General features: G+C 46.3%; 1 protein-coding gene across 5 annotated transcripts in view; it reads left to right on the top strand.

Annotated features, from left to right (window-relative positions):
• The window catches only part of LOC119972318 (DNA topoisomerase 1-like), a 176,124-nt gene that overhangs the window by 97,931 nt on the left and 52,976 nt on the right, over positions 1-25,217 (top strand). For 4 of the 5 annotated variants that reach the window (XM_038808830.1, XM_038808827.1, XM_038808829.1 and 1 more), the window contains one exon: positions 22,012-22,127. In XM_038808830.1, the coding sequence (XP_038664758.1) occupies positions 22,012-22,127 (116 nt within the window). Of the gene's footprint in view, positions 1-8,598; positions 8,833-22,011; positions 22,128-25,217 lie in introns of those variants that run through there. The other variant, XM_038808832.1, reaches the window with a different exon arrangement.

The raw sequence follows: 25,217 nt of genomic DNA, 5'->3' as shown, positions 1-25,217 counted from the left end.
CTTGAATGCTCGTAGTATTTGGAATAAAGTAAATGAGTTGATGGCGCAAATTATCGTGAATGACTATGATTTACTGGCCATTACTGAAACATGGTTAAAGGATGGTCACGACTGGGAGTTAAATATCCGACGGTATCAAACTATTCGGAAGGACAGAGTGGATGGTAAAGGAGGTGGTGTAGCTCTATTATTTAAGGATGACATCCGGGCAATAGTGAGGTATGGCATCGGTGCTATGGAGGATGAGGTTGAATCCATTTGGGTGGAAATCAGGAATAGTAAGGCGAAAAAGTCACTGATAGGAGTAGTCTATCGGCCACCAAATAGTAACGTTATGTTGGGGCAGGCAATAAACAAAGAAATAACTGATGCATGTAGAAATGGTACAGCAGTTATCATGGGGATTTTAATCCACATGTCGATTGGTTTAACCAGGTCGGTCAAGGCAACCTTGAGGAGGAGTTTATAGAATGTATCCGCGATAGTTTCCTAGAACAGTATGTAATGGAACCAACAAGGGAACAAGCGGTCCTAGATCTGGTCCTGTGTAATGAGACAGGATTGATTCATGATCTCATAGTTAGGGATCCTCTCGGAAGGAGCGATCACAATATGGTGGAATTTTAAATACAGATGGAGGGTGAGAAGTTAAAATCAAATACTAGTGTTTTGTGTTTAAACAAAGGAGATTACTATGGGATGAGAGAATAACTAGGTAAGGTAGACTGGGAGCAAAGACTTTATGGTGGAACAGTGGAGAACCTTCCAAGTGATTTTTCACAGTGCTCAGCAAAGGTTTATACCAACAAAAAGGAAGGATGCTGGAAAGAGGGAAAATCAACCATGGATATCTAAGGGAATAAGGGAGAGTATCAAATTGAAGGAAAAAGCATACAAAGTGGCAAAGATTGGTGGAAGACTAGAGGACTGGGAAATCTTTAGGGGGCAACAGAAAGCTACTAAAAAAGCTATAAAGAAGCGTAAGATAGATTATGAGAGTAAACTTGCTCAGAATATAAAAACAGACAGTAAAAGTTTTTAAAAATATATAAAACAAAGAAGAGTGGCTAAGGTAAATATTGGTCCTTTAGAGGATGAGAAGGGAGTTTTAATAATGGGAAATGAGGAAATGGCTGAGGAACTGAACAGGTTTTTTGGGTCGGTCTTCACAGTGGAAGACACAAATAACATGCCAGTGACTGATAGAAATGAGGCTATGACACGTGAGGACTTTGAGAGGATTGTTATCATTAAGGAAGTAGTGATGGGCAAGCTAATGGGGCTAAAGGTGGACAAGTCTCCTGGCCCTGATGGAATGCATCCCAGAGTGCTAAAAGAGTTGGCTAGGGAAATTGCAGATGTACTAGTGATGATTTACCAAAATTCACTAGACTCTGGGGTGGTCCCGGTGGATCGGAAATGAGCAAACGTGACACCACTGTTTAAAAAAGGAGGTAAGCAGAATGCGGGAAATTATAGGCCAGTGATCTTAACTTCGGTAGTAGGGAAGATGCTGGAATCTATCATCAAGGAAGAAATAGCGAGGCATCTGGATAGAAATTGTCCCATTGGCCAGTCTCAGCATGGGTTCATAAAGGGCAGGTCGTGCCTAACTAATTTAGTGGAATTTTTTGAGGACATTACCAATGCAGTAGATAACGGGGAGCCAATGGATGTGGTATATCTGGATTTCCAGAAAGCCTTTGACAAGGTGCCACACATAAAGGTTGCTGCATAAGATAAAGCTGCATGGCATTAAGGGTAAAGTAGTAGCATGGATAGAGGATTGGTTAATTAATAGAAAGCAAAGAGTGGGGATTAATGGGTGTTTCTCTGGTTGGCAATCAGTAGCTAGTGCTGTCCCTCAGGGATCCGCGTTGGGCCCACAATTGTTCACAATTTACAGAGATGATTTGGAGTTGGGGACCAAGGGCAATGTGTCCATGTTTGCAGATGACACTAAGATGAGTGGTAAAGCGAGAAGTGCAGAGGATACTGGAAGCCTGCAGAGGGATTTGGATAGGTTAAGTGAATGGGCTAGGGTCTGGCAGATGGAATACAGTGTTGTCAAATGTGAGGTTATGCATTTTGATAGGAATAACAGCAAACAGGATTATTATTTAAACGATAAAATATTAAAGCATGCTGTTGTGCAGCGAGACCTGGGTGTGCTAGTGCATGAGTCACACAGTTGGTTTACAGGTGCAACAGGTGATTAAGAAGGCAAATGGAATGTTGTCCTTCATTGCTAGAGGGATGGAATTTAAGACTAGGGAGGTTATGCTGAAATTGTATAAGGTGTTAGTGAGGCCACACCTGGAGTATTGTGTTCTGTTTTGGTCTCCTTACTTGAGAAAGGACGTACTGGCACTGGAGGGTGTGCAGAGGAGAATGATTAGGTTAATCCCAGAGCTGAAGGGATTGGATTACGAGGAGAGGTTGAGTAGACTGGGACTGTACTCGTTGGAATTTAGAAGGATATGGGGGGATCTTATAGAAACATATAAAATTATGAAGGGAATAGATAGGATAGATGTGGGTGAAAGCAGAACTAGGGGGCATAGCCTCAAAATATGGGGAAGTAGAACATAGAACATAGAACACTACAGCGCAGTACGGGCCCTTCGGCCCTCGATGTTGCGCCGACCTGTGAAACCATCTGAAGCCTATCTGACCTACACTATTCCATTTTCATCCATATGTCTATCCAGTGACCACTTAAATGCCCTTAAAGTTGGCGAGTCTACTACTGTTGCAGGCAGGGCGTTCCACACCCCTACTACTCTCTGAGTAAAGAAACTGCCTCTGACATCTGTCCTATATCTCTCACCCCTCAATTTAAAGCTATGTCCCCTCGTGTTGGTCATCACCATCCGAGGAAAAAGACTCTCACTGTCCACCCTATCTAACCCTCTGACTATCTTATATGTCTCTATTAAGTCACCTCTCAGCCTTCTCCTCTCTAACGAAAACAACCTCGATTCCCTGAGCCTTTCCTCGTAAGACCTTCCCTCCATACCAGGCAACATCCTAGTAAATCTCCTCTGAACCCTTTCCAAAGCTTCCACATCCTTCCTATAATGTGGTGACCAGAACTGCACGCAGTACTCCAGATGTGGCCGCACCAGAGTTATGTACAGCTGCAGCATGACCCTGTGGTTCCGAAACTCAATCCCCCTGCTTATAAAGGCTAGCACACCATATGCCTTCTTAACAGCCCTATTAACCTGGGTGGCAACTTTCAAGGATTTATGTACCTGGATGCCGAGATCTCTCTGTTCATCTACACTACCAAGAATCTTGCCATTAGCCCAGTACTCTGCATTCTTGTTACTCCTTCCAAAGTGAACCACCTCACACTTTTCCGCATTAAACTCCATCTGCCACCTCTCAGCCCAGCTCTGCAGCTTATCTATGTCCCTCTGTATCCTATAACATCCTTCAGCACTATCCACAACTCCACCGACCTTCGTGTCATCTGCAAATTTACTAACCCATCCTTCTACACCCTCTTCCAGGTCATTTATAAAAATGACAAACAGCAGTGGCCCCAAAATAGATCCTTGCGGTACACCACTAGTAACTGAACTCCAGAATGAACATTTGCCATCAACCACCACCCTCTGTCTTCTTTCAGCTAGCCAATTACTGATCCAAACCGCTAAATCACCTTCAATTCCATACTTCCTTATTTTCTGCAATAGCCTACCGTGGGGAACCTTATCAAACGCCTTACTGAAATCCATATACACCACATCAACAGCTTTACCCTGATCCACCTGTTTGGTCACCTTCTCAAAAAACTCAATAAGGTTTGTGAGACATGACCTACCCTTCACAAAACCGTGTTGAGTATCGCTAATCAACTTGTTCTTTTCAAGATGATTATAAACCCTATCTCTTATAACCTTTTCCAACATTTTACCCACAACCGAAGTAAGGCTCACAGGTCTATAATTACCAGGGTTGTCTCTACTCCCCTTCTTGAACAAGGGGACAACATTTGCTATCCTCCAGTCTTCCGGCACTATTCCTGTCGACAAAGACGACATAAATATCAAGGACAAAGGCTCTGCAATCTCCTCCCTGGCTTCCCAGAGAATCCTAGGATAAATCCCATCTGGCCCAGGGGACTTATCTATTTTGACATTTTCTAAAATTGCTAACACCTCCTCCTTTTGAACCTCAATTCCATCTAGCCTGGTCGACTGAACCTGAGTGTTCTCCTCGACAACATTGTCTTTCTCCAGTGTAAACACTGACGAAAAATATCCATTTAATGCTTCCCCTATCTCCTCTGATTCCACACACAACTTTCCACTACTATCCTTGATTGGCCCTAATCTTACTCGAGTCATTCTTTTGTTCCTGATATACCTATAGAAAGCCTTAGGGTTTTCCTTGATCCTATCCGCCAACGACTTTTCGTGTCCTCTCCTCGCTCTTCTTAACTCTCCCTTTAGGTCCTTCCTGGCTAACTTGTAACTCTCAAGTGCCCTAACTGAGCCTTCATGTCTCATCCTAACATAAGCCTTCTTCTTCCTCTTGACAAGTGCTTCAACTTCCTTAGTAAACCATGGCTCCCTTGCTCGACAACTTCCTCCCTGCCTGACAGGTACATACTTAACAAGGACACGCAGTAGCTGTTCCTTGAAAAAGCTCCACATTTCGATTGTACCCATCCCCTGCAGTTTCCTTCCCCATCCTATACCTCCTAAATCTTGCCGAATAGCATCATAATTGCCTTTCCCCCAGCTATAATTCTTGCCTTGCGGTATATACCTATCCCTGCCCATTGCTAAAGTAAACATAACCGAATTGTGATCACTATCACCAAAGTGCTCACCTACATCTAAATCTAACACCTGGCCGGGTTCATTACCCAGTACCAAATCCAATGTGGCCTCGCCCCTTGTTGGTCTGTCTACATACTGTGTCAGAAAACCCTCCTGCACACACTGCACAAAAACTGACCCATCTATAGTACTCGAACTATAGTATTTCCAGTCAATATTTGGAAAGTTAAAGTCCCCCATAACAACTACCCTGTTACTCTCGCTCCTGTCAAGAATCATCTTTGCAATCCTTTCCTCGACATCTCTGGGACTATTCTGAGGTCTATAGACAACTCCCAACAGGGTGACCTCTCCTCTACTGTTCCTAACCTCGGCCCATACTGCCTCAGTAGACGAGTCCTCAAGCGTCCTTTCTACCGCCGTAATACTTTCCTTGATTAACAATGCCACACCCCCCCCTCTTTTACCATCTTCTCTGTTCTTACAGAAACATCTAAATCCTGGAACCTGCAACAACCATTCCTGTCCCTGCTCTACCCATGTCTCCGAAATCGCCACAACATCGAGATCCCAGGTACCAACCCATGCTGCAAGCTCACCCACCTTATTCCGGATGCTCCTGGCGTTGAAGTAGACACACTTCAAACCAGCGTCCTGCTTGCCGGTGCCCTCTTTCGAACTTTTAACCCTATCCCTGACCTCACTACTCTCAACATCCTGTACACTGGGACTACAATTTAGGTTCCCATCCCCCTGCTGAATTAGTTTAAACCCCCCCGAAGAGCACTAGCAAATCTCCCCCCCAGGATATTGGTACCCCTCTGGTTCAGGTGAAGACCATCCTGTTTGTAGAGGTCCCACCTACCCCAGAATGAGCCCCAATTATCCAGGAAACCAAAACCCTCCCTCCTGCACCATCCCTGTAGCCACGTGTTCAACTCCTCTCTCTCCTTATTTCTCACTTCGCTAGCACGTGGCACGGGTAACAACCCAGAGATAACAACTCTGTTTGTTCTAGCTCTCAGCTTCCACCCTAGCTCCCTGAATTTCTGTCTCAAATCCCCATCTCTCTTCCTACCTATGTCGTTGGTACCTATGTGGACCACGACTTGGGGCTGCTCCCCCTCCCCCTTAAGGATCCCAAAAACACGATCACAGACATCACGAACCCTGGCACCTGGGAGGCAACATACCAACCGTGAGTCTCTTTCGTTCCCACAGAACCTCCTGTCTGTTCCTCTAACTATGGAGTCCCCAATGACAAGTGCTCTGTTCCTCTTCTCCCTTCCCGTCTGAGCAACAGGGACAGACTCTGTGCCAGAGACCTGCGCCCTATTGCTTACCCCTGGTAAGTCGTCCCCCGCAACAGTATCCAAAACGGTATACTTGTTATAGAGGGGAACGACCACAGGGGATCCCTGCACTGCCTGCCGGTTCCCTCTCCCTCCCCTGACGGTAACCCATCTACTTTCTTCTTTTACCTGAGGTGTGACTACCTCCCTATAACTCCTCTCAATAACCTCCTCCGCCTCCCGAATGATCCGAAGTTCATCCAGCTCCAGCTCCAGGTCCCTAATGCGGCTCTCGAGGAGCTGGAGTTGGGTGCACTTCCCGCAGATGTAGTCAGAAGGGATACTAGAGGTGACCCTTTCCTCCCACATTCTGCAGGAGGAACATTCAACTGCCCTAGCCTCCATTCCCAAGTAGATTTAGGACTGAGTTTAGGAGGAACTTCTTCACCCAAAGTGTTGTGAATCTATGGAACTCCTTGCCCAGTGAAGCAGTAGAGGCTCCTTCATTAAATGTTTTTAAGGTAAAGATAGATAGTTTTTTAAAGAATAAAGGGATTAAGGGTTATGGTGTTCGGGCCGGAAAGTGGAGCTGAGTCCACAAAAGTTCAGCCATGATCTCGTTGAATGGTGGAGCAGGCTCGAGGGGCCAGATGGCCTACTCCTGCTCCTAGTTCTTATATTCTTATGATGCCTGCGATAGGGTGGCCAGTAATACCCCCGCCGCCACCACCCGACAAAGAATCACTGAACAGCTCCAACATAAGCGGAACCAGCAACATCGAAAACTGTTTATAAAACTAGACCGGGAATTCATCCGGACCTGATACCTTACCCGTCTACATTGGGTGAATATATCTCAAAATCTCCTGTCCAATCAACACCTCCAACTCTTGCCTTCTATCTCGCTCCACCTCTGGAAAGGTCACCTAAAAATTGTACCATTGTCAATCCCTCCTCTTCCCGAGGCTTAGACTGATATAACCCACAGTAAATGGTCTCAATCACCTCATTGACCTTCTCTGGGGCCGAAACCAACACCGCATTCGAGTCCCTGATCTGAACTATCTCTCGGGAAGCATCCTACCACCTCAGCTGATGAGCTAGCAAGCGGCTGGCCTTCTCCCCATATTCCTAAAACATACCCCTCGTGTGACAAAGCTAGCTCAACATCTTTCCCGGTTGCAACATCTCAAGTCCATCTGTAACTTCTTTCTCTGCCAAAAGCTCCAGCATTGGGGTACTCTAATATTGGCAATCCACCTCCAGAATAGAGACCGACAGCCTCTGCCTCTCCACCCTCCCAAATCTATCCCTATGTGGCTTGTATGAAAGTATCTCCTTCCCCCCCCTCCCCCCCTCCAAAAAAAAAATGACTGCCTTCAATGCTTCCCAGAGTGTTTTGAGGGTGAGACCTCCCCATTCTTATTCAACTCCACATACTCCCTAATGGCAAAGGATACCCGCTCGTAAAAATCATTTTCCGCAAGCAACGCCATGTCGAACCTCCAAGTTCCCGAGCGTCTTAAACGTAGTCCTTGGCGCTTGTACCTCCCAGATCCTCTGGCAGACCAATGATCTTTAAATTCTGACGTCTGGAGTAGTTCCCCAGGTCATTTGGTCATTAACACCTTTCACTCCCCCCCCCCCCCCCCCCCCCCACCAACATCTCCATCTCTGCCTCCAATGAGACAACCCAATCACTGTGATCATTGAATGCCTCCTCCACCTTCTTAATCGTCGTCCCATGTACCTTCACCCGCTGATCCAATTTGTCTAAGGTTGCACGATTAGGTGCCATGACCCCCTCAAATGCCTTCATCAAATCATCAGCAACTGCTTGTCGCTGCTTCTTGAAATTCCTCAACAAGAACTCCACCTTCTCTGTCACCCACTAAGGGGGCAGCAATGCCACAGAGACCTACGCTATTTTTCTGCTTCTGAAGTTCGAGAGACTTCTGAATCGGACGAAGATTCCTCCCCCGATTTGTGTCTAGTATTTTCCCCCCTAGATATCACTCGACAGGGTGGATCTAATTCGGTCACACTGTACCAATTTCCACCTAAAAAACACCCATTAAACAGGTAAAAAGAGCCAAAAACCAAATCCCCAGGCTGGAGCCACTCGTGTGTGTGTGTGTGTGTGTGTGTGTGATGCTCACCACCTAGCCGCCTTAATTAATTGCATTAATTATTTTCACACTGACGCTACATTTTTCCTAAGTTTCAGAAACTGCCAATGTAAGTTTGTAAAGGATCAAGAATTCTAAACTAATTCTATGAACCTCATTGCCATTAAGTTGAATAGTATTATTTTTACTATGAAGTCCTCACTAATAAGTGAGGCTGTTATTACCTTCTCTGTGTTATCCTGTTTTTATCCCTCTGTTTGCTTTCACAAATAAGAACTGAGGATCTTGCTAGTGAGGCTTTATGCTGATCTGAGGATCAGTCCGTGTACAGAAATTTGTTGTATGTGGGAAGGAAAAAATAGCAGGACCACAGGAAGTGGTTACCAAGTTGAAAGTTCAAAATGAAGCAGTAGCGAGTGAAGCAAATGTTTCACAGCATTTTTAACTTGTTTTAAAGCAAGCTCATGTGTGATGGTGTTTTGTTATGTTTCAATGCGTGGCTACGATGACAAAAGTAGCCTTTAGTAATTTCGACATAAAACACACCTATTCATTCATTAGGACTTTAAGATGCACTTTTTCAGTTGTTCAGAGAGCTGAGTTTGCAGTAAAGAGGTAGGTTGAAACTTCATTCTGTAGTCAGGTGAGATAAAATAGGGATTAATGGAATGGGAGGAGATTTGTTTCAAAATATAAAAAGACTAACTGCCTTCAGAGTTTTAAGTTATTTATTACTGGTTAAACCTTAAAATGTTTAGTTCTTTCACCCTGGCAATGTGTTAGGCTTACAGTTGAGATTAATTGACTGGAAATAGAGAAATGATAAGTTGGGGAAGAGGTGTTTTTATGCACAGTGTTCAATTTGCCTATATTCTTGAAAGTGAGGCTTTGGTGAACTGAGTTGTTAATTGAAAGCTGCTGAAAATAGTGACGGCAATTGCAACCCTCAAATGGCATTGTAGTGCTCTAAAACAACCGGCTTCCTGTTTCCACTTGACCAGTAATTAGACCGCTGTCCAGTTGATTCTGCAGATAACTGCTCATAGTAGTATAGACTGCTGCTTGAAGGTTGTATTCAGTCTTGTAAAAGAGATATTTAATTAAATTAAGTTATGGGAGGCGAATAGAGGAGCTACAATTTGTTCTTCAAACGGCAATGGTTAGAGAATTTCATTGACTATTATAATGGTTGTGATAGGGTAGGTAAGGTTTTCACAGAAGGGTCAGTAAGTAGATTTGAGGTAATGGGGTAATTCTGAAACAAGTTATGATCTGGAATGCACCACCTGAAAAGATGGTAAAAGCAGTTTCAATTACCTTTTTTTAAAATAAATTTAGAGCACCCAATTCATTTTTTTCCAATTAACGGGCAATTTAGCTTGGATAATCCACCTACCCTGCACATCTTTGGGTTGTGGAGGCGAAACCAACGCAGACACGGGGAGAATGTGCAAACTCCACACGGACAGTGACCCAGAGTCGGATCGAACCTGGGACTCCGGTGCCGTAAGGCAGCAGTGCTAATCCCTGCGTCACCGTGCTGCCCGCTTACCTTTCTAAAGGAAATTAGAAATATCATAATGCTTGGGGAAAGGGCAAGGGAATTAGAAATATTGTAGTGCTTTGGGGAGGCGGGGGGGGGGGGGGGGGGGGGGGGGGGAGGCAGGTGAATGTCTGTCTCAGCCTTTAACGAACAGGCCTGCACATCCCTCTGCAGTAAAGAATTCCACAGATTCGCTATCCTCTGCGAGAAGAAATTTCTCCTCATCTTTCTTAGATGAGCAACCCCTTACTCTAGATTATGTCCTTTGGTCCGAGACTCTCCCACAAGGAGAAACAACCTCAACATGTCCCCTGAGAATCGTACGTCTCAATGAGGTTGCCGCTTATTTTTCTAAACTCCCCAATGAGTACAAGCTGAACCTCTCAAAATTCTCCAATCCAGTATCAACCTATTGAACCTTCTGTGGAGTGCCTCCAATGCCAGTTTATCTTTGCTCAGATAAGGAGATCCAGACATGAATTCCTGTTGTTTATTTGTTCCAATTTGTTTTTTGTCACGTGTACAGTGAAAAGTATTTTTCTGCGAGCAGCTCAAACAGATCATTTAGTACATGAAAAGAAAAGAAAATACATAATCGAGCAACACAACGTACACAATGTAAATACCTAGACACCAGGTGGAGCATACAGGAGTTTAGTATTAATCAGGTCAGTCCATAAGAAGGTTGTTTAAAAGTCTGGTAACAACAGGGAAGAAGCTGTTTTTGAATCTGTTCGTGTGTGTCCTCAGACTTTTGTATCTCCTGCCCGATGGAAGAAGTTGGAAGAGTGAGTAAGCCGGGTGGAGGCGTCTTTGATTATGATGCCTGCTTTTCCAAGGCAGTGGGAGATGTAGATGGAGTCAATGGATGGGAGGCGGGTTTGTGTGATGGACTGGGCGTGGTTGTGACTTTCTGAAGTTTCTTGCGGTCTTGGGCCGAGCAGTTGCCATACCAGGCTGTGATGCAGCCAGATAGGATGCTTTCCATGGTGCACCTGTAAAAGTTGGTAAGAGTCAGTGTGGACATGCCAAATTTCCTTAGTTTCCAGAGGAAGCATGGGTGCTTTCTTGGTGGTAGCGTCGACGTGGGTGGATGAGATGTTCTTGTGGCTTCTTTTTAACTTTTAGTTACTGATCTGTTAAATATTAATACAAGAACAGATAATGGCCAGAGAATGTTGAAACCCACAATATGCCTTGTGGCGCAGCAGGTTGAAATTTCCAGTTGCTGTGAATGTGCAGGACCTCTTGGTGCCTTCTTTGCCATCAGTACACATAGAACATAGAACGATACAGCGCAGTACAGGCCCTTCGGCCCTCGATGTTGCACCGACATGGAAAAAAACTAAAGGCCATCTAACCTACACTATGCCCTTATCATCCATATGCTTATCCAATAAATTTTTTAACGCCCTCAATGTTGGCGAGTTCACTACTGTTGCAGGTAGGGCATTCCACGGCCTCACCACTCTTTGCGTAAAAAACCCACCTCTGACCTCTGTCCTATATCTATTACCCCTCAATTTAAGGCTATGTCCCCTCGTGCTAGCCACCTCCATCCGCGGGAGAAGGCTCTCGCTGTCCACCCTATCTAACCCTCTGATCATTTTGTATGCCTCTATTAAGTCACCTCTTAACCTTCTTCTCTCTAACGAAAACAACCTCAAGTCCATCAGCCTTTCCTCATAAGATTTTCCCTCCATACCAGGCAACATCCTGGTAAATCTCCTCTGCACCCGTTCCAAGGCTTCCACGTCCTTCCTATAATGAGGCGACCAGAACTGTACGCAATACTCCAAATGCGGCCGTACTAGAGTTTTGTACAACTGCAACATTACCTCATGGCTCCGGAACTCAATCCCTCTACCAATAAAGGCCAACACACCATAGGCCTTCTTCACAACCCTATCAACCTGGGTGGCAACTTTCAGGGATCTATGTACATGGACACCGAGATCCCTCTGCTCATCCACACTACGAAGAATTTTACCATTAGCCAAATATTCCGCATTCCTGTTATTCTTTCCAAAGTGCATCACCTCACACTTCTCCACATTAAACTCCATTTGCCACCTCTCAGCCCAGCTCTGCAGCTTATCTATGTCCCTCTGTAACCTGCAACATCCTTCCGCACTGTCTACAACTCCACCGACTTTAGTGTCGTCTGCAAATTTACTCACCCATCCTTCTGCGCCCTCCTCTAGGTCATTTATAAAAATGACAAACAGCAACGACCCCAGAACAGATCCTTGTGGTACGCCACTCGTAACTGAACTCCATTCTGAACATTTCCCATCAACTACCACTCTCTGTCTTCTTTCAACTAGCCAATTTCAAATCCGCATCTCTAAATCACCCTCAATCCCCAGCCTCCGTATTTTCTGCAATAGCCGACCGTAGGGAACCTTATCAAACGCTTTACTGAATTAACACCACATCAACTGCTCTACCCTCGTCTACCTGTTCAGTCACCTTCTCAAAGAACTCGATAAGGTTTGTGAGGCATGACCTACCCTTCACAAAACCATGCTGACTACCCCTAATCATATTATTCCTATCTAGATGATTATAAATCATATCTTTTATAATCCTCTCCAAGACCTTACCCACCACAGACGTTAGGCTCACCGATAGTTACCGGGGTTATCTCGACTCCCCTTCTTGAACAAAGGGACCACATTTGCTATCCTCCAGTCCTCTGGCACTATTCCTGTAGCCAATGACCTAAAAATCAAAGCCAAAGGCTCAGCAATCTCTTCCCTGGCTTCCCAGAGAATCCTAGGATAAATCCCATCCGGCCCAGGGGACTTATCTATTTTCACCTTGTCCAGAATTGCCAACACTTCTTCCCTACGCACCTCAATGCCATCTATTCTAATAGCCTGGGTCTCAGCATTCTCCTCCACAATATTATCTTTTTCTTGTGTGAATACTGACGAAAAGTATTCATTTAGTATCTCGCTTATCTCCTCAGCCTCCACACACAACTTCCCACCACTGTCCTTGACTGGCCCTACTCTTACCCTAGTCATTCTTTTATTCCTGACATACCTATAGAAAGCTTTTGGGTTTTCCTTGATCCTACCTGCCAAAGACTTCTCATGTCCCCTCCTTGCTCGTCTCAGCTCTCTCTTTAGATCCTTCCTCGCTTCCTTGTAACTATCAAGCGCCCCAACTGAAACTTCATGCCTCATCTTCACATAGGCCTCCTTCTTCCTCTTAACAAGAGATTCCACTTCTTTGGTAAACCACGGTTCCCTCGCTCGACCCCTTCCTCCCTGCCTGACTGGTACGTACTTATCAAGAACATGCAATAGCTGTTCCTTGAACAAGCTCCACATATCCAGTGTGCCCAACCCTTGCAGCCTACTTCTCCAACCAACGCATCCTAAGTCATGTCTAATGGCATCATAATTGCCCTTCCCCCAGCTATAACTCTTGCCCTGCGGGGTATACTTATCCCTTTCCATCACTAACGTAAAGGTCACCGAATTGTGGTCACTGTTTCCAAAGTGCTCACCTACCTCCAGATCTAACACCTGGCCTGGTTCATTACCCAAAACCAAATCCAATGTGGCCTCGCCTCTTGTTGGCCTGTCAACATATTGTGTCAGGAAACCCTCCTGCACACATTGTACAAAGAATGACCCATCTAATGTACTCGAACTATATCTTTTCCAGTCAATATTTGGAAAGTTAAAGTCTCCCATAACAACTACCCTGTTACTTTCGCTCTTTTCCAGAATCATCTTCGCCATCCTTTCCTCTACATCCCTAGAACTATTAGGTGGCCTATAGAAAACTCCCAACAGGGTGACCTCCTTTCCTGTTTCTAACCTCAGCCCATACTACCTCAGAAGAAGAGTCCCCATCTAGCATCCTTTCCGCCACCGTAATACTGTCCTTGACTAGCAGCGCCACACCTTCCCCCTCTTTTGCCCCCTTCTCTGAGCTTACTAAAACACCTAAACCCCGGAACCTGCAACAACCATTCCTTTTTTTTTTAAATAATTTTTATTGAAAGAGTTTTTCCATACAAACATTTACCCCTACTATTTTTTAAATTATATACAACACAATCCCTCTAGGCAAATATCCCTCCCTCGCCCGCCCTCTCGCGCGCACCAGTCCTCCCCCCCCCCCCCCCCCCCCCCCCCCAAGCAACAACTTAACAAACAAGGCAGCCTACAGTTTCAGACATGAGCAGCGAGCAGACTTGCCCGCGTTACAGTCGTGCATGTCCCCCCACGACCATTGCTGCTCCCCCCCCGGGTTGCTGCTTCCACGACCCCGAACGTCTATCTCTGATCTAAAAAGTCAAGGAAAGGTTGCCACCGCCTGGAGAATCCCTGTACCGACCCTCTCAGGGCAAATTTGATCCTTTCTAGCTGAATATAGCTAGCCATATCGTTAATCCAAGTTTCAACGCTTGGAGGCCTCGCGTCCTTCCATTGAATTAATATCCTTCGTCGAGCCACTAGGGACGCAAAGGCCAGTATTCCGGCCTCCCTAGCCTCCTGTACCCCCGGTTCTACCCCGACCCCAAAGATCGCAAGCCCCCATCCTGGTTTGACCCTGGACCCCACCACCTTCGACACCGTCCTTGCCACCCCCTTCCAGAACCCTTCCAGCACCGGACATGCCCAGAACATATGCACATGGTTCGCTGGGCTTCCCAGACATCTGACACACCTGTCCTCACCCCCAAAGAACCGGCTCATCCTTGTCCCCGTCATGTGAGCTCTGTGCAGCACCTTAAATTGAATGAGGCTCAGCCTCGCACACGAGGAGGAAGAATTGACCTTCTCCAGTGCATCCGCCCACGTCCCGTCTTCTATCTGCTCTCCCAGCTCCCCTTCCCACTTGGCTTTCAGCTCCTCCCCTGATGCTTCTTCCGCCTCCTGCATTATCTTGTAGATGTCTGATATCTTCCCCCCTCCGACCCAGACCCCCGAGAGCACCCTATCACTCGCCCCCTTACTGGGGAGCAGGGGGAACCCCTCCACCTGCCGTCTAGCAAATGCCTTCACTTGTAAATATCTGAACATGTTTCCCGGGGGGAGCTCAAACTTCTCCTCCAGCCCTCCCAGGCTCGCAAACCTCCCCTCTATAAACAGGTCCCTCAGCTGCCGTATGCCCACCCTGTACCAGCTCTGAAATCCCCCGTCGATGTTCCCCGGGATGAATCTATGGTTCCCTCTTATTGGCGCCGCCAACAGACCTCCCATTTCCCCCCTGTGTCGCCTCCACTGCCCCCATATCTTGAGGGTGGCCGCCACCACCGGGCTCGTGGTGTACCTCGTGGGGGGGAGCGGCCATGGTGCCGTTACTAGGGCCCCCAGGCTTGTGTTGCCACAGGACGCCCTCTCCATTCGTTTCCAAGCTGCCCCCTCCCCTTCCATCATCCACTTGCGCACCATTGACGCATTTGCCGCCCAGTAATACCCCGAGAGATTGGGTGGTGCCAGCCCTCCACTGTCCCTACTCCGCTCCAAAAAGACCCTCCTCACCCTTGGGGTGCCGTGCGCCCACACGTAGCTCATGATGCTACTCGTCACCTTTTTGAAGAAGGCCCTAGGGAGGAAAATGGGCAAGCACTGAAATAAAAACAGGAACCTTGGGAGGACCGTCATTTTGATTGACTGCACCCTCCCCACCAGCGACAGCGGTACCATGTCCCACCTCTTAAATTCCTCCTCCATCTGTTCCACCAGCCTGGAAAAGTTCAACTTGTGGAGGGTCCCCCAGTTCCTTGCCACCTGCACCCCTAAGTACCTAAAGCTCTTTCCTGCTCGCTTGAAGGGGAGTCTCCCAATACCCTCTCCCTGGTCCCCCGGGTGTATCACAAAAACCTCGCTTTTGCCCAAATTTAGTTTGTACCCCGAAAATGCAACAACCATTCCTGTCCCTGCTCTATCCATGTCTCTGAAATGGCCACAACATCGAAGTCCCAGGTACCAACCCATGCTGCCAGTTCCCCTACCTTATTTCGTATACTCCTGGCATTGAAGTAGACACACTTCAAACCACCTACCTGAACACTGGCACCCTCCTGCAAAGTCAAATCTGTGCTCCTGACCTCTATACTTTCAATCTCCCGTACCCCAAAACTACAATCCAGGTCCCCATGCCCCTGCTGAATTAGTTTAAACCCCCCCAAAGAGCACTAACAAATCTCTCCCCCCCCCCAGGATATTGGTGCCCCTCAGGTTCAGATGTAGACCATCCTGTCTATAGAGGTCCCACCTTCCCCAGAAAGAGCCCCAGTTATCCAGAAATCTGAATCCCTCCCGCCTGCACCATCCCTGTAGCCACGTGTTTAATTGCTCTCTCGCCCTATTCCTCATCTCACTATCACGTGGCACGGGCAACAACCCAGAGATAACAACTCTGTTTGTTCTCGCTCTGAGCTTCCATCCTAGCTCCCTAAAGGCCTGCCTGACATCCTTGTCCCCTTTCCTACCTATGTCGTTAGTGCCAATGTGGACTACGACTTGGGGCTGCTCCCCCTCCCCCTTAAGGACCCAGAAAACACGATCCGAGACATCACTTACCCTTGCACCTGGGAGGCAACATACCAAACGTGAGTCTCTCTCGCTCCCACAAAATCTCCTATCTGTGCCACTGACTATTGAGTCCCCAATTACTAATGTTCTACTCCTTTCCCCCCTTTCCTTCTGAGCAACAGGGACAGACTCCGTGCCAGAGGCCCGTACCCCATGGCTTACCCCTGGTAAGTCGTCACATGGTACCACATGGTTCGCAGTGGTACTTCCTTTCACTTCTTGACTTGAATTAAAATAAATCTTCCACGAACGAAAAAGAGTTTTACAGCACACAATGCTTGCGCTAGACTATAGACCCCCCCCCCCCATTAAGGGATATGGCTCCTTTCTATCTATGTCCCTCATAATTTTGTACACATAAAAAGGTCCCCCTTCAGCTTTCTCTGCTCTAAGGAAAACAATCCCAGCCTCGCTTCATAGCTGAAATATTTCAGCCCAAACAATATCCCGGTGAATCTCCCTTTCTTGTGCAATCACATCTTTCCTATAGCATGGTGACCAGAAGTGCACACAGTGCACTTCTGGTGCAGAAGTGCAGAAGTTGGGAACATAGGCTGTCAGGGAAGGACACAAGTGAAATGTGGAACTTGTTCAAGGATCAGGTACTGCGTGTCTTTGATATGTATGTCCCTGTCAGGCAGGGAAGAGATGGTCGAGTGAGGGAACCATGGTTGACAAGAGAGGTTGAATGTCTTGTTAAGAGGAAGAAGGAGACTTATGTAAGGCTGAAGAAACAAGGTTCAGACAGGGCGCTGGAGGGATACAAGATAGCCAGGAGGGAACTGAAGAAAGGGATTAGGAGAGCTAAGAGAGGGCATGAAAAATCTTTGGCGGGTAGGATCAAGGAAAACCCCAAGGCCTTTTACACATACGTGAGAAATATGAGAATGACTAGAGTGAGAGTAGGTCCGATTAAGGACAGTAGCGGGAGATTGTGTATTGAGTCTGAAGAGATAGGAGAGGTCTTGAACAAGTATTTTTCTTCAGTATTTACAAATGAGAGGGGCCATATTGTTGGAGAGGACAGCGTGAAGCAGACTGATAAGCTTGAGGAGATACTTGTCAGGAAGGAAGATGTGTTGCGCGTTTTGAAAAACTTGAGGATAGACAAGTCCCCCGGGCCTGACGGGATATATCCAAGGATTCTATGGGAAGCAAGAAATGAAATTGCAGAGCCGTTGGCAATGATCTTTTCGTCCTCGCTGTCAACAGGGGTGGTACCAGAGGATTGGAGAGTGGCGAATGTTGTGCCCCTGTTCAAAAAAGGGAATAGGGATAACCCTGGGAATTACAGGCCAGTTAGTCTTACTTCGGTGGTAGGCAAAGTAATGGAAAGGGTACTGAGGGATAGGATTTCTGAGCATCTGGAAAGGCATTGCTTGATTAGGGATAGTCAGCACGGATTTGTGAGGGGTAGGTCTTGCCTTACAAGTCTTATTGAATTCTTTGAGGAGGTGACCAAGCATGTGGATGAAGGTAAAGCAGTGGATGTAGTGTACATGGATTTTAGTAAGGCATTTGATAAGGTTCCCCATGGTAGGCTTATGCAGAAAGTAAGGAGGCATGGGATAGTGGGAAATTTGGCCAGTTGGATAACAAACTGGCTAACCGATAGAAGACAGAGAGTTGTGGTGGATGGCAAATATTCAGCCTGGAGCCCAGTTATCAGTGGCGTACCGCAGGGATCAGTTCTGGGTCCTCTGCTGTTTGTGATTTTCATTAACGACTTGGATGAGGGAGTTGAAGGGTGGGTCAGTAAATTTGCAGATGATACGAAGATTGGCGGAGTTGTGGATAGTGAGGAGGGCTGTTGTCGGCTTCAAAGAGACATAGATAGAATGCAGAGCTGGGCTGAGAAGTGGCAGATGGAGTTTAACCCTGACAAGTGTGAGGTTGTCCATTTTGGAAGGACAAATCTGAATGCGGAATACAGGGTTAATGGTAGGGTTCTTGGCAATGTGGAGGAGCAGAGAGATCTTGGGGTCTATGTTCATTGTTCTTTGAAAGTTGCCACTCAAGTGGATAGAGCTGTGAAGAAGGCCTATGGTGTGCTAGCGTTCATTAGCAGAGGGATTGAATTTAAGAGCCGTGAGGTGATGATGCAGCTGTACAAAACCTTGGTCAGGCCACATTTGGAGTACTGTGTGCAGTTCTGGTCACCTCATTTTAGGAAGGATGTGGAAGCTTTGGAAAAGGTGCAGAGGAGATTTACCAGGATGTTGCCTGGAATGGAGAGTAGGTCATACGAGGAAAGATTGAGGGTGCTGGGCCTTTTCTCATTGGAACGGAGAAGGATGAGGGGCGACTTGATAGAGGTTTATAAGATGATCAGGGGAATAGATAGAGTTGATAGTCAGAGACTTTTTCCCCGGGTGGAACACACCATTACAAGGGGACATAAATTTAAGATAAATGGTGGAAGATATAGAGGGGATGTCAGAGGTAGGTTCTTTACCCAGAGAGTAGTGGGGGCATGGAATGCACTGCCTGTGGTAGTAGTTGAGTCGGAAAATTTATGGACCTTCAAACGGCTATTGGATAGGTACTTGGATTAGGGTAGAATAAGGGAGTGTAGGTTAACTTCTTAAGGGCAGCACGGTAGCATTGTGGATAGCACAATTGCTTCACAGCTCCAGGGTCCCAAGTTCGATTTCGACTTGGGTCACTGTCTGTGTGGAGTCTGCACATCCTCCCCGTGACTGCGTGGGTTTCCTCCGGGTACTCCGGTTTCCTCCCACAGTCCAAAGATGTGCAGGTTGGGTGGATTGGCCATGACAAATTGTCCAAAATTCTATGATTAACCTAGGACAAAAGTTCGGCGCAACATCGTGGGCCGAAGGGCCTGTTCTGTGCTGTATTTCTCTATCTCTATCTCTATCTCTACTCTAGCTTTTATACAGCTGCATCATAACCTGCCTGCTTTTTGTGCCTCCACTAAAAGCAAATACCCAAAATGCCTTTTTAACCATCTTATCTACCGGTCCTTCTGCCTTCAGGAATCTTTGGACATGCGTCCCTAGTGTCCCACCATTCATTGTTTTTCCCAAAAAAATGAATCACTCACTTTTCAGGGTTAAATTCCACTTAATCCCCACTGCAAACAGCAAGATATCCAGTAGCAATCCCTGCGGTACACCGCTGGACACAGGCTTCCAGTCAGAAAAACAACCTTCAACCATAACCCTCAGCCCCAATTTTTTATCTTGTGGTGAATTCAAGATTGAATCTGCAGGCCTTGGGAGGTTTATTTAGAAGATGTTAACACTACAGGCTGTGATGGGCAGCACAGTGGGTAGCATCGTTGCTTCACAGCGCCAGGAATCCAGGTTCGATTCCCGGCTTGGGTCACTGCCTGTGCGGAGTCTGAACCTTCTCCGTGTGCCTGCGTGGGTTTCCTCCAGTGCTCCAGTTTCCCACCGCAAGTCCTGAAAGACGTGCTGTTAGGTAAATTGGTTGTATGAATTCTCCCTCGGCGTACCCGAACAGGCACCGGAATGTGGCGACTACAGGCTTTTCACAGTAAGTAACTTCATTGCAGTGTAAATGTAAGCCTACTTTTGACAATAAAGATTATTATTATTATGTTGGACAACTTCTTTGCCTGTGCAAGCTGCCTGACATTTCACAATCGTTGTCTTGAAGTGCCCTTTTTCAGCTACAAGGCTGCTTGTGGGAAAACACCAGAAATCATAGAATCATAGAATTTACAGTGTAGAAGGAGACCATTCGATACATCGAGTCTCCACCGGCCCTTGGGGAGAGCATCCTACTTAAGCCCAAGCCTCCACCCTATCTCAGTAACCCCAGCTAACCTTTTTGGACAGAGGCAATTTAGCATGGCCATTCCACCTAATCTGCACATCTTTGGACTGTGGGAGGAAACCGGAGCACCAGGAGGACACCCACGGGGAGAAAGTGCAAGCAGAATTTACAGTGCAGAAGGAGGAAACTGGAGCACCCGGAGAAAACCCACACACACGGGGAGAACGTGCAGAGCCCACACAGACAGTTACCCGAGGCCAGAATTGAACCAGGGATCCTGGAGCTGTGAGGCAGCAGTGCTAACCACTGTGCCATCGAGCCTGCCACTGAGCCGCTGAATACACAACCAATCCAAATTGCCCTGGATCCCATGGACGTTTACCTCCTTGACCAGCCTCCCATGTGGGACCTTGTCAAAAGCCTTACTGAAATCCACGTAGACCACTTCAGCTGTACTCCCCTCATCGCCTCCTCCAAAAAAAGTAATCAAATTTGTTGGACATGATCTCCCCATGACAAAGCCATGCTGACCTTCACTAATTAATCCTTGCCTCTCCCCTGAAACAGTCAAGCTAACTATCTGTAATTAATCCTTGCCTCTCCAAGTGGAGATGAATTTTGTCCCTCACAATTTTTTCCATTAATTCTCTGACGACTGGGGCAGCACGGTGGCACAGTTTTTAGTATTGCTGACTACAGCGCTGAGGACCCGGGTTCGAATCTGGCTCTGGGTCACTGTCTGTGAGGAGTTTGCACATTTTCCCTGTGTCTGCGTGGGTTTCACTCCCACAACCCATGTGCAGGATAGGTGGATTGGCCACGCTAAATTGCCCCTTAATTGGAAAAAATAATTGGATATTCTAAATTTATTTTAAAAAAAGAAGAAAAAAAAATTCTCTGACGACCGATGTTAGACTCACTGTCTGCAATTACCTGGTTCATCCTTACTTCCCTTCTTGAATAATGATACCACATTAGCTGTCTTACAGTCCTCTGGCACCCATGTCTTCCAGCTCCACATACAGATTTTTAAAAAAAAATTTAGAATACCCAATTCGTTTTGTCCAATTAAGGGGCAATTTAGCGTGACCAATCCACCTACCCTGCACATCTTTGGGTTGTGGGGGCGAAACCCACGCAAACCCGGGGAGAATGTGCATACTCCAGACGGACAGTGACCTAGAGCCGGGATCGAACCTGGGACCTTGACGCCTTGTGGCAGCAATGATAACCACTGCGCCATCGTGCTGCCCAGCTCCACATACGGATGGGCTCCTACTGTTTCCCTGGTTACCCTCTTGCCCTTAACATACGTCTAAAACAACTTGAAATTTACTGCCAGTGATTTTTCATGTCCCCTCTTAACTTCCCTAATTTCCTATGTGTGTTATCCACACACACACCCCCCCACCCGCACTTTCTATACTACTCCTTGGTCTTCCACTGTTTTGAGCTCTCCCATAAACACCTCTTTTTTTTTTTCTTACCCAATCCTGTATATCTCTTGGCATCCATGGTTCTCTGGACGTTTGTTCCATCCTTTAGCTTTATGGGAACATGATTGTTTATGACCCACACCGGTACATAAATTTGAGGACGTGAGATGGGATTGTTTGTGGGAGTCCAGAATGAAATTGAGCATCCTTTTGGCTGGGGAAGTGGGTAGACACATATCCAATAGTTTATAAGGTTCAAATATGTGATTTTTCTGATGCCATCCCATTGGAGTCATGAAGGCATTGACTCCTGTGACCTTTCTAGATTTAAAAAAAAACTAACTTTGACTCAGTACTGTATGAATGATACCTTTCATGATACCTTTAAATAAAATAATGAATTAGACCCAACGTGTAGGTTCTGTTATTCATTGCAAAATATTTGCTGTTGGTCTCTTCTATAACTTTATTGCTTCCATGTTACCAGGTGGGAAGAAGAACACTATGAGGATGGTGTTAAGTGGATGTTTCTGGAACACCAAGGCCCATTGTTTGCACCCGCTTATGAGCCACTTCCTTCTGGTGTTGATTTCTGTTACAAGAGTGAGTACCAATGTTGGCAGTCATGTTTTTAATGTACCAATAGTTTCAGGAAATGATCAATGGTACATTTTTAATCATGTTCTACTTGTTCATTAAGGTAACAGAATATTTAGTGTGGAGATTAAAATGTTATAGCAATCTGGGAATGTCTTTCTCCATATTTCTGGAGATGCTGTAATGTGTTACACCCCCCTCAAAGTCTTTACAAATGTTCATTGTTTTTAAGTAGGGAGCTGGTAAGATTCACAGTAAAGAAAAAGTTCAGATTCCAAAGCGTTGCACCTCAAATTATTTTGAGCACCATAATAGTTTTGATTGCATGCTATGAAATGGCCCAGTCCTGGAATATAGAATAAAACTATCTGCACTTGTGTTGCTTACCTTTTTAAAAAAATTTTATGGGATGTTGGCTTCTTTTCCAACTTCTTCCATCCAGCAGGAGATACAGAAGTCTGAGAACACGCACGAACAGACTTAAAAACAGCTTCTTCCCCACTGTCACCAGACTCCTAAATGACCCTCTTATTGACTGACCTCATTAACACTACACCCTGTATGCTTCATCCGATGCCAATGCTTATGTAGTTACATTGTACATCTTGTGTTTCCCTATTTTCTTGAATGTATTTTCTTGAATTTTGTTTAATTCCCTTTTCTTCCCATGTACTGAATGATCTGTTGAGCTGCTTGCAGAAAAATACTTCTCACTGTACCTCTGTACACGTGACAATAAACAAATCCAATCCAATCCAATCATTGGCTAGGCCAACGTTCAGGAAGGCCGATCTGACTTCAGAAGCTGTGACGGTGGGTATGGCTGAGTTTTGGGCTGCTGGGGCATTCAACAGCAGTTCGCTGGTTTCCTGCTCGAACTGAGCATAGAATGCATTGAGTTCATCGGGTAGGGGTGCACCGCTGCTGGAGATACTGCTCGGCTTCGCTTTGTAGCCCTATATGAATACAGATTCTCCCGAGGGTCTCTGGATCTCTATCCAAGAGGGCAAAATAGAGTTACTGCCATGTGAAAAAGCAGTGACGTTCGGAATGTGTGTGTACAATACTGGTGAAAACTGATCTTCCATTCAAAGAGATGAATTTTGTAGAGATTTAAAGACCGAGGAAGTTGCCAGTGGGTGCCTCGTTTCTGAAAGTCACTTCGGAAGAATAATTGGCAAGTCTTTTAAAAGGATTCTAGAAAACCTGTGAAGAAGACTTGCTGGTGTCATGGAGAAGTGAGCCTGTGGAAATGCTGGGAGGTATTCAGGACTTCAGCAGAAATATAAGGTGGAATTCCATTTCAAAGAACAACACAGCACAAGAACAGGCCCTTCAAGCCTGTGCCGGTCATGATACCAACCTTTGCCAAAACCCTCAGCACTTCCTTGTGCTGTATCCCTCTATACCCAACCTATCCATGTGTTTGTCAAGATGCCTTTTGAACGCCGTTAATGTATCTGCTTCCAAAATCTCCCCTGGTAACGCGTTCCAGGCACACTCCACCCTCTGCGTACAACCTGCCTCGCACATCTCCTCTAAACTTTGCCCCACGGACCTTAAACCTATGCCCCCTGGTGACTAATCCCTCCACCTTGGGAAAGTGTGCCTGCCCATCCACTCTATCCATGCCCCTCATAATCTTGTAGACCTCTTATCAGGTCACCCCTCAACCCCTGTCTTTCGAATGAAAACAGTCCCAAGTCTATTCAGCCTCTCCCCATAGCTAACACCCTCCAGACCAGGCAACATTCTGGTTAACCTCCTCTACACCCTCTCCAAAGCCTCCACATCCTTCTGGTAGTGTGGCGACTAGAATTGTGCACAATATTCCACGTGCGGCCTTACCAAGGTTCTGTACAACTGTAGCGTGACTTGCCAGTTTTTATACTCACTCAATGCCCCGTCCAATGAAGGCAATCATTCCATATGTTTACTTGACTACCTTGTCCATTTGTGTTGCCATCTTCAAAGATCTGTGGACCTGCATGCATGTAAACAGAATCCAGCGCCCTCCCCTCATCAGTCATCTTTGTTACCTCCTCAGAAAACTCTATTAAGTTAGTGAGGCACAGGGCAGCACGGCGGCACAGTGGTTAGCATTGCTGCCTACAGCGCTGAGGACCTGGGTTCAAATCCCGGCCCTGGGTCACTGTCTGTGTGGAGTTTGCACGTTCTCCCTGTGTTTGCGTGGGTTTCACCCCCACAACCCAAAAGATATACAGGGTAGGTGGATTGGCCACGCTAAATTGCCCCTTAATTGGAAAAAATAATTGGGTACTCTAAAAAAAATGTTAAAGTTAGTGAGGCACAACTTCCCTTTCTCAAAACCATGCTATCGCTTATTCCACTGTTGTGCCTCGTTAATTATGCACAGGTGAGTATAGGTCTGCGGGTTAGGAGCTGATTCATGCCATATTTAAACTCCAGTCCAGCACACTTCTATCACTCTCCAGCTCACCTGTCGTCAGGATACTGAAAGGGATGTCGCCCAGCCAGAAGCAAAAGGCTTCCAGCCTAAAGAAGAAACAGCACCCTACTTCAGTCATCAGGCCCTCAACATCTTGATCAGTGGAGTCTGGGTGCAAAGACATGTCCTCTACCCAGGGATGGCTCCCAAGAATCACCCGAATGTTTGTGTCTTCGGCCAGGGAGGCCATTGCCCAGAAGATCAGCTGTGCCTGAAACGCCACACGGTGCAGGAAGTGGATGAGTGATCTCACCTGCTTTGCAAGGCAAGTCACTCTTTATCTCTCATCATGGATTCATGTACATAAATGCCTACTCTCTTTTCACATATCTCACCCAACCATTAGCAACCTCTGCTCTATCCCTCTGATCGCATATCTTTCTTTCATCTTCATATGGGCCAAGCTGGGCACAACAAGTGTATTTGAGTCCAAGACTGGGGGAATGACAGCAGAAATTGTCATCCTCACTGAATTTAAGGAGGCTGCAGCCATGCTTTCTGGGAAGGACAGAGAACTGCCTCTCCCAATAACCTCATACGGATCACCGCTCCATCACTACGTCAACTCCTGACATTCAGTGAGTCAAATGTACTGTGAAATATAGCTTAAACTAATCCACAAGAAC

Source organism: Scyliorhinus canicula, chromosome 10 (assembly GCF_902713615.1).
Source record: "Scyliorhinus canicula chromosome 10, sScyCan1.1, whole genome shotgun sequence".
Classification (NCBI taxonomy): domain Eukaryota; kingdom Metazoa; phylum Chordata; class Chondrichthyes; order Carcharhiniformes; family Scyliorhinidae; genus Scyliorhinus; species Scyliorhinus canicula.
Note: the sequence above shows the minus strand (reverse complement) of the source record. Positions and strands in the feature narration are given on the sequence as shown.